Source organism: Alligator sinensis, unplaced genomic scaffold (genome assembly GCF_000455745.1).
Source record: "Alligator sinensis unplaced genomic scaffold, ASM45574v1 scaffold1494_1, whole genome shotgun sequence".
NCBI classification, from domain to species: Eukaryota; Metazoa; Chordata; order Crocodylia; family Alligatoridae; genus Alligator; species Alligator sinensis.
In genome coordinates, this window is record NW_005842724.1 from 778180 (window position 1) to 788405 (window position 10226).

At 45.2% G+C, this 10226-nt stretch overlaps 1 protein-coding gene across 1 annotated transcript in view; it reads left to right on the plus strand.

Moving 5' to 3' along the window:
* STXBP5 (syntaxin binding protein 5) overlaps positions 1 to 9512 on the plus strand; it is an 87268-nt gene extending 77756 nt beyond the window's left edge. Inside the window, exons 6-7 of the mRNA XM_025216301.1 lie at positions 422 to 485; positions 9366 to 9512. Of these exons, the coding sequence (XP_025072086.1) occupies positions 422 to 485; positions 9366 to 9398 (97 nt within the window). The 3' untranslated portion in view covers positions 9399 to 9512. The remainder of the gene's footprint in view (positions 1 to 421; positions 486 to 9365) is intronic.
* Positions 9513 to 10226: the final 714 nt, after the last annotated feature.

Consider the following 10226-nt stretch of genomic DNA (forward strand, 5'->3'; position numbering starts at 1 on the left):
GAGATTCTGTGCTGGCTTCTCCCCTCCCTACAGCTGACAGCAGGGGCTTGGGGGTGTGCATCCAGCAGCCAGTTGGGGGTGGCCCACCGTTCAGCTGCCCTTGGCAGTCTCTAGCACTTTGGGAGACATGCAGGAGTGCCCCCAAGCTGTTGGCCTCAGCCAGTGCAGGCATCCTTTGTGCCCCCCATGAAAGTGTGACCTTGTGTTCTGTTCACTCCCAAATTAACATAGCCTGCTTAGAAAAACTCATGTAAATTGGTTCAAATCCACCTCTGGCTCCTTAAATGTCTATATATAGCCTAAATGCAACTGTACAAAAAATTCACATTCATTTAAAATCTCACCTTAAGACGTTTTTGATGCAATTTTGGACAGAAAACAAAATGTACTTTTTAAATTAAAATAGTGTTCTCCTTTCCAGATCATCCAAATCTCACCCAGGACCTGTTGTTCATATTAGTGACAATCCAATGGATGAAGGAAAGGTAAGATACATTTGCATTAATAGGTACTAAGTAAAAAGCAAAATGACTTTCTTTTTTGGAGAAGGAATTAAAGTAATGAGAACTAATGGGAAACAGAAGGGGTATGACAAGGGGATGTGGCATTAAGAGTAACTCTAAAGAAAATACAAAAGTAAACATGGTGGATAGTTAATACCTTGAATGACAGTGGAGTTACCTGCCTTGTTGAACTCGGCTGACCCAGTCAACCCAATTTTTAATGTCTTTTAGCAGTGTCCCTTGCCCCTGTCTGTTCCCCTTCTATATAAAACACTTTGGGCACTTTTACACATGCTCTGATGCATTCTGATTAATCGAGTCTGCTGGAGGGTTCTAATCAGAATGCTCCAGTGCACTGCAGCATTCCTTGTATTCAGCATCCCCACATTTCAAAATGGTGGTAGAGGCGCTTTAACTAAAGCTCATTAAATGAGCTTTTAAGTACTCCTGCCGCCATTTTGAAATGGGGGGCACTGAATACATGAGACACTGCGCACATTTTAATTAGAGCAGCCCCCAGGAGAGAATGTTAGCATTTAAACAGGGCAAGTGTTAGCATTTAAACAAGGCTTCACGAGGCTCCGTTTACATTGTTCTGTTTGAGGAACTGGGGCTTCTGTTGCCTGCTAGAAACATGGAACATAAAGGATAGCTATACTGTAAAAACAACCATACTTTCAGAAAAGATAAGTGAGCAGTTTAGTTACTTTCACAATCCTTTCATTTGGTGAATGACTCTCCTGTGATTCTAAGAACACTTTGCTCTCATTAATTCCTTGTTCATGTTAGCATTGCCAGTGTCAGCACTGCTATTGAATGCTGTTTGCTCACCGCTGGAACGATAGTTGAGATAAAAAACAGAACAATATTAAGCCTCTATTTAGGTTTACTTTCCTTTTTTTTTTTTCTTTTCCTAATATTACTCAACATGCCTTCCCCTTGAAATTATCCATAAAAGTAAAATAAAACTTAAAAAATAATATTTGTTAGTAAGACAAGTGTATGTATTTTGATTTCAGTCATAGATGTAAAGTTGTTATACTAGATTTCATTCAGTACAAGCATGTAGAACTGTTAGGTATAACTCTTTTAAATAAAAATTAAAAAGGGAAGTATAATGTCTAAGTCTTACACTAATTATTTTGCAAATAATATCATAGGCTAGAGGTAATTTTGATTTGGTTTCATAGTCTATGGCAGTCATGCTCATCTGTTTTGGGCAGATGGGCGCTGGCCAGGTCATCTGCGGTTTGGGTCTGGCTGGAGGTTCCAATCTGTCATGGGGTGGTCACAGCAGGGTCCCATCCAGTCATGCAGAGGGGGCAGGGGTGTCCTTGCTCCAACCCAGCCCCATGGTGGGGAGGGAAGAAAGGGGCATAGCTCATCCCCAATGCAGCCCCATGGGGCTGGAGGAGAGAAAGGGGATGTGGCCAAGCCTTAACCCAGCCCTGCAATTGGGGCAGCAGTAGGCTTGACCCAGCCCCAGAGGGAGGAGGGTAGGGGCTTGACCTGGACCCATCTTGCTGTGTGGAGGTTGGGGTTTGGGAATTGAGCAGTGGGGGAGGGTGGCTGTGGTTATTGCCACTGCTCCCTTGCCACTAAATTTCTCAATCTGTGGGGAGCCCTGTGGGCCAGATAAGATACCTATGGCTGTGTGGACTGGAGGTTGAACACACCTGTTCTAGGGCAGTTTACACAATCTAGTGCTCTGTATTTTGTGAACAGGGTTATATACTAAATGTTAGAAGTTAGTTATTTTTTTCTAATACTGGAATTAACCAGAGATCTTGGAGATTTCATCAATTTCATAGATGTTAGGGGTGGAAGGGACCTTGTAAGATCATCAGGTCCAGCCCCCTGCCCAAAGGGCAGGAAGTCAGCTAGAGTCAGAGGATCCCAGCAAGACAGGCATCCAAATGTTTCTTGAAAGTGTCCAGAGTAGGTGTGGGCACCACCTCTGTGGAGAGTCTATTCCAGGCCTTGGTGGCTCGGACAGTGAAGAAGTTTTTCCTTATGTCCAGCCTAAAACAGTCTTGCAGGGGTTTTTGACTGTTGGTCCTTGTCTTCCACCATATTATGCCCCCATCCCTCCAACTAACTGGTCCTTTGAACAAATGCCTAAAGAAGACTGCCTTACTCCCAAGTCTCTGCCCCTATTTTTTCCCTCCCCTTCTAAAGGCACACAGGATTAATAAGATCTCATATGCTCTGCAGCCAGTGCAGTTCTTCCTTTGCATCAACCTCCCTTCTACCTGGTACCAAAGGTCACAGTGCTATTACTATTTAGAGTAGAAACCGTATAGGAAGAGGAAGCATAATTCAGTAAGAAAGCAGACATGAGTAGGGACCTACTGAAATCGCAATATCAGACAGGCCCCATGAAAAAGGGTGAGTGCTATTGGTGGGCTCCCTGAAAAAACCTCACTGAAAAGAGAATGCTGGCTCCACTGGAAAGTCTTTGTGGCCTCTGGACCCCGCTGCACAGCCTGCAAGGGGGATAAAGGGAGCTGCCATCACAGCAAGATAGCAGATGCCCCTGCCTCTCACCACTGATTGGCTGTGAAGGCTGTCTGTCACACGATCGTGCCTCTCGCCACCCATCAGCAGGGCTGCATGATAGACTGCCCTCGCTGCTAATCAGTGGCAAGGGATGGGGCCACCAGGGCCCCTTGGCCAATCAGAGGCATGGGGCATTATGCATCACCTGCAAAAATGGCTGCCAGCCCCACGGTCTGCCCATGACATTGGTCAGCAGCCACCTAGAGTCTGATGGACCCCTACATAGGAGTTACTCATTTTTCCTGCTATTCTTGGGCATGGAAGACAAATTAGGCTGATGTGCTTGCTATACAATTTCATGCATTATTCAAATTAGCTAAAGAAACAAGCTGCTCCCAATAATTCCAAGTAGACATGGACTAATACAAGAAGCCAAATATTTAAATTCTGAAAAATAACAACCCTAAGTAATGGGCCTAACAAAGTTGGAAGGATAACATGCAAGCAAAGAGTTTTGAACAGCTTATTAAGCTAGAAAATTCAGTTAATTGTATGAAAATCAGCTCCTTACTCAATATTATTGCCAACGCTGAATATTAGGTAAAAAATATAATGTGCTGCCTGTAGTATAAGTCTTCATATAAAGACCTTTCAAATTCTGGGATGGTAGTTTGCCTGAGGAGTACTATGTCAGTTTTTCTTCTTGCATGCAAGTATCTTCTTGCATGCCAGTCTGTCGCACCCCCGTGAACCCAGAGAACCCCCAGCAGACGCGCGGACCCCAACCTTGACCCCAGCACAGCCAGGAGGTAAGTTGGCCCTGCCATGGGTGGGAGTTAGACAGCTACGGAGAGGCAGGTGAGAGGAGCCAAGGACAGTCATGCCCCCTCCTCCCCCCCCCCAGCTCCTACTTGGCCCAGCCCTCTCCAGGGAGCCACACGAATGGAGCCTCACAAACAGGGCATGCAAACAGGTGCGGTCTGTGCCTGGCATGCAAGTTAATGTGGGAGTTAGCACAGGAGGGCGAGCAGGAGGGGCACAAGGCTCTAGGCAGCGAGCCTGAAGAGAAGGGTCGGCACAGTACCACAGACCACTACCTGCACCATGGTGAGGACGCATCGTACCCAAAAGATCCTCTCTGTGACCGGACCCCTCCCCTCTGGTACTTCTGAGGCCTCCACCCAGATGGAACCCATGGTTACGGGCCTCCACTCAGATGGGGACCCTGGCTCTCAGCTGTGGGGGCTGCCCGACACAACCGCAGGCACGTGAGACAAGGACCATTGACACCTCCCCTTGTGAGGGTTGTTCTGTTTTGGGAGTCTCTGGAGTGCCAGATAGTGGAGCTCCAGACCATGGCGCAAAGGCTGTGTGCCATCAAGGATGTCAAACAGGAGACTGACTTGTACTGCCAGGCCCTTCATCCAAAGAAAGAAGAGGGAAGAGCTAGGTAACCTACCCAAACAAGGTGGACAAGAAGAGCTCCTATACTGTCCAACCAGGTGTTTGGATGAAGGTTGTCACCAGCCCCAAGGCTCACTGCACTAGGGCCACCTATGCCCTGGATCTCCACAACAGGTACGAACGCCTTGCAGCACCAGTACAGCCAGCAGAGCTGCCAGCTCCTGGATATAAGGAAGAAACACAACCAGCTACAACCCCTAAGAAGAAATGCAGAGTAGTCATCGTAGGAGATTTCCTCCTGAGGGGGACAGAGGGACCAACCCCTGCTGGACCAACCCCTGAGCCACAAAATAATCAGATTAGGCTGCTCAAGAGAACCCACTCCTACCCTAGCCCAAGAGCGGAGCCTTTTCAGGAGTGCAAGGAAGCCTAGGGCCTCCAATGGCATACTTACTTGCTTGTACACAAATGCCAGGAGCTTGAGGAATAAACAGGAGGAACTGATCCTTCTGATAAACAGAAATGACTGCAATCTCATAGGGATAATGGAGACCTGGTGGTGGTACTCCTATGACTGGACCACTGGTATGGATGACTATACCCTGTATTGGAGAGATTGTGCTGAAAAAAGGGGCAGGGGTGTAGCTCTCTACATGAAGGAGAGCTACACATCCCTACAAGCTGAGATTGGCACCCAAGGAGGATGACAAAATACAAGGGGAACTTGGTGAAGGGCATACAGTAGTAGGAGACTACTACAGACCTCCTCATGGGAGACTTCAACTACCGAGACGTCTCAGGGGAAGAGCACTCAGCCAAATCTGATCGGTCATAAAGCTTCCTCACATGTGTGGATGAGCTCTACCTGTCTTAAGAAATTTATGGGCCAACAAGAGGAAAGGTGCTGCTGGACCTGGTACTGGCCAAAGGGGATGATCTAGTCAGCAACCTACGACTCAAAGGGAAGCTGGGAGACAGTGACCATGAGCTGATCACTTTCACTATCTATTGCAAAGCTGGCAAATCAGTCAGCAAAGCAGAAGTCCTCAACTTTAGGAAAGCCAACTTTCATAAGGTCAGGCTACTGTTGAGGCCCTGAGAGGCCATGATTTGACAGAGAGGGGAGTTCACGATGAGTGGTCACTCCTTAAGGAAGCCATCCTAGAGGCACAGGGAAAGTCCATTACAGCCCGTAGGAAAGGTAGCAAAGGGCTCAGCAACCCTTAGCTCAATGGGGAACTCATGGACCTCCTCTGTCTAAAAAGATAAGTTTATAAAGGATGGAAGACAGGAGACACCACTAAGGAGAGTATTGTGCACTGGTCCGCACCTGTAGGGAGTGAACTAGGAAAGCCAAGTTCCAACTGGCTACATGAATCAAGGACAACAAAAAGACCTTCAGATACGTGGGAAGTCGGGGAGAAAAATCAACGGCAACATTGGACCCCTGCTAAACCAAACGGGGCAGCTAGCAACCGACACCCAGGAAAAAGCCAATCTGCTTAATGATTACTTTGCATCAGTCTTTCACCAACCCAAAGAGACCACCCTGCCTGACAAGATATGGGATGGCCAGGATGAGGGTGAATATATGCCCACCATTGGCATAAATCTTGTGAGGAAACACCTTGAGAGGATGGACACCCACAAATCAGCTGGTCCAGACTGCACCCAAGAGTGCTAAAGAAACTCACAGATGTTAGCACAGCCACTGGCAAGGATATTTGAGAACTTGTGGCGCTTGGGCAAAGTACCTGAAGATTGGAAGAGGGCCAATGTGGTGCCTATCTTCAAGAAGGGGGGGGGGGGGAAACTACAGGCCAATCACTTTGACCTCAATCCCTGGAAAGAACTTGAAAAAAATTATCAAAGAAACCATTATCAACAGACTAATTGAAAGCAAGATTCTGAGGGATAAGTCAGCATGGGTTTGTGGCAGGTAAGTCTTGCCTCACCAATCTCATTTCCTTCTATGACCAGATGATGCATTACCTAGAAAAAGGGGAAGAGGTTGATATTATAATATATTTGGACTTTAAAAAAGCCTTTGATCTGGTGTCTCATGATGTCCTCATGGAGAAATTAGGGAACTGTGGCCTTGACTACCCTACAGTCCAGTGGCTGGGGAACTGGCTCCGAGGTTAGACCCAGAGAGTGGTAGTTGACAGAACAGAATCAGCATGGCACACAGTGACCAGTGGCGTCCCCCAAGGCTCCATTCTTGGACCTGTATCCGTCAATGTCTTTATAAATTATCTGGACTCTGGTGTTAGAAGTGGACTGGCTATGTTCGCTGACGACACCAAACTATGGGGAAGAGTGTCCACACATGAAGATAGGCTGGTGATCTGGGCTGACCTTGACAGGCTTGCAAGGTGGGTGGATGAAAACCTGATGGCACTCAATATGGAGAAATGCAAGGTGCTCCACTTCGAGGGTGGGGGGAACCCCACATCATACTTATAGGCTCAGCAATGCTACACTTGCTAGCACCACACCTGAAAGAGATTTGGGGGTCACGATTGACCACAAGATGAACATGAGCCACCAATGTGATACCGCAGCTGGCAAAGCAAACAAAACTCTGGCTTGCATCTACTGATGCATCTCAAGCAAGATCCAGGAAGTCATCCTCCTGCTTTTTACTCAGCTGTGGTGAGGTCATAGTTGGAGTACTGCATCCAATTCTAGGCTCCGCAATTCAGAAAGGATGTGAAGAAGCTTGAAAGAGTCCAGAGAAGAGCCACACATGATCAGAGGGCAAGATAGCATGCCTTATGAAGAGAGGCTGAGAGCCATGGGACTCTTCAGCCTGGAGAAGTGTAGGCTCGGGTGACTTGGTGGCAGCCTATAAGTGGATCAGGGGTGTACATCAGGATCTGGGGGAATGCTTGTTTACCAGAGCACCCCAAGGGAAGACCAGGACCAATGGTCACAAACCCCTGCAAGATCATTTTAGGCTGGACGTAAGGAAAAACTTCTTCACTGTCCAAGCCACCGAGGCCTGGAATAGATTCCCCCCAGAGGTGATGCCAGCACCTACTCTGGACACTTTCAAGAAACATTTGAATGCCTATCTTGCTGGGATCCTTTGACCCTAGCTGACTTCCTGCCCCTTGGGCAGGGGGCTGGACCTGATGATCTTACCAAGTCCCTTCCAGCCCTATTTTTAGAGCCAGGTAGTTCCGTAAGATAGAAGTAGATTACAAAACCAAGGGAGAAAGGTATGTATTAAAATACCAAAGTTAAAATACTGTAAAGAGGAGTAAAGGAAAGCTGAAATACTTTCAGAGAAAATATTGCAGAATACAAGTTATAATAGAAAGCAGCTTAAGAAGGCATAGTCAATTTAAGCAAGTTGAAGCGTTTGAGAGAAATAGATTAGAAAAATAATTTTCAACAGTGTGGTTCATTTTATGTTAATTGTGTTTGGTTCATGGAACACAATATTTTTTGTGTTGATTAAAAGTTACGACCTGTGTTTTAAGTGTGTTCTATTCATTTCTGTGAACATCCATTGATGCTGAAATTAGTAGGATTTCTGGCTGCTCAGCATTCCTGTATTTCAGGCTACTTGCATTTGGAATTAAAGATTTAGGTGCCAAACTTGAGGCATCTTTATCAGAAAATATTGGCCTTAGAACCATATGTCTACTTTATTTACAAGAGTCGTTATGTAGGACAACATTAAAAGGATGGCAACTTACAAGAACTAACTGGTGTTGTCATAGAGCTGCAAGGAGTGCAGTATGTTCTTCAAAGAGTCTTACAAGCTGCTTATGCATATTCAGATGACCTAGGATAATTCTCCCAAGTTTGTTCTCCTGGACAAGAAACTTATCCAGAGATGCCTGAACAGTCATTTGAATACTGTGTCCCTGAAAATGAAAGAGCTTGCCGTGCTGACACTGCACAGCCAGAGGAAACTTATGCAAATAATTTAGTGTACCCTGCAGCCTCTTGCAGTCTGCCTGGAGACAGATGGCAGTGGTGCACAGGGCAGCCCTGATTGGCTGACCCAGACCAGGGTTACTTTTCTCCTGGAAGAGCCATTTTTACTCTGGGAGAAAAATCCTGAATATGTTTGCTCATGGGTTCTACTGGGAGAGCAGCAACTTTCCTAGGAGAAACTGAATGTCTGTACATGGCCTAAGTTGCTCTGCCTAACAATGGAGAGAAAAAAATGCTTCTCTTACCTTTTACTTCTGAGTAACTTAATAATGAACAGCAGTGGGGAGCAAACAGTAGTGTTTCATGTTGACCTGTCAAATATAAAGAATCCCTTGAGTCTCAACTGTTTCGAACAGGGATTGACAACCTATGGTCCACAGGCCAGATTCGGCTCATGGAGCCATTTGATCTGGCCTGTGGACATGGGGCTTCAGCAGTCAGATTGACCCAATTTGGATCGGAGGTGGAAGGTTGTGTAGTGGGTGGGCAGTAGAATCCAGCTGCCACCACTGCTGTTCCCAGCAGTTGCTCACAGAAAATACTTGCTGCTGCCACTTTTTCCTGTGGTGATATGGAAAGATCATCTGCCTTTGGTGCTTTTCTCTGCAGCAGTTGGGGGTCTTCAGCAGTAGTTGCTTTCTCCTGCCATCGCAGGGATGAATGCCACCTGCAGACACTCTTCCTGTGCAGTCTCAGGGAAAAGCAGCAGTGGCAACTAGATCCTGGCATCCATTTTCCCTCTGCCTTCTGGGCTGCCTTGGACCTGACCTGGGCCAATCTTGTCCACAGACTGAAAAGGTTGTCAACCATTGGCTCAGAAAATGCAAAATGCACATTGAAAATCTTTTCCAGCTCCGTGCTATCTAAAATTTTAATCTGTATGTTTAGGGCCATGACACAGTAAATAGGAAGTAAACATTGCATGGTGATGGCACAAACAAACATTGATCTCTGCAGCTCTTGTCTTCATTAAACTATGTCCTAATTTTTAAAAACCTTGTAACACAGATCATGCTGATGACAAGAGATTTTGATGTATGAGTGAACGTGCATCTAATATCATGGCAGTTCCTCTTCCTCAGAACAAGAGTTGCAGGTATTTTAAATGACCTTTTTCTTTCATTCTTAAAGCTATAATAATACTTGCTCTAATTCTTGCAGCTCCTGATTGGCTTTGAATCTGGAATAGTCTCATTATGGGACCTCAAGTCAAAAAAGGCAGATTACAGATATACACATGATGAGGTAATGTTATTCTAAATCTGATTTTTATGTTTGCATGGTTTAAATGTATTTTCATATCATGGTTTAATAGTTCAGTATTTGATAATACTTTGTATATTAAACATTTAAAAGGGAATACTGTATTCCCCTGTTGAATGACAATGCAGAGTCATTTACATATGCTATTATAAGCCAATGGTCTGCTTTTAAACATTAGTGGAATACAAAAATATAGTTTTTTTTCTTAATGATATGCTGCATATTTGACCAATTTGGTTTGGGTCTGCATGCAGACCCAAACCAATTTCCCCAGTTTTCCTTTGGCTCAGTATGTATTATTCCTTTTTAAACAGTTTACAAACTTAAGTTTCTTTGAATTTTAAAGGAAGTGCTTATTTTTGAACCAGACTAAATATTGAAACAAGGGTGAGATTTTGTAATGAATAACTTTCAGGAGGTGGACACTGTTGGAAATGCTGTGGTCTTGGCAAGACAGGCTCTGAGGATTTCTTCAAAATTTTGCAAGTGTATCTTTACCAGTCTGTGTGGTTTGGAAGTTTATTCTCTTAAACAACAAAAATAAATTTAACAATTGAATCTGTGCAATTTTGAAATTTGGAAACAGTTCTACAAGCTGTTCTAGGA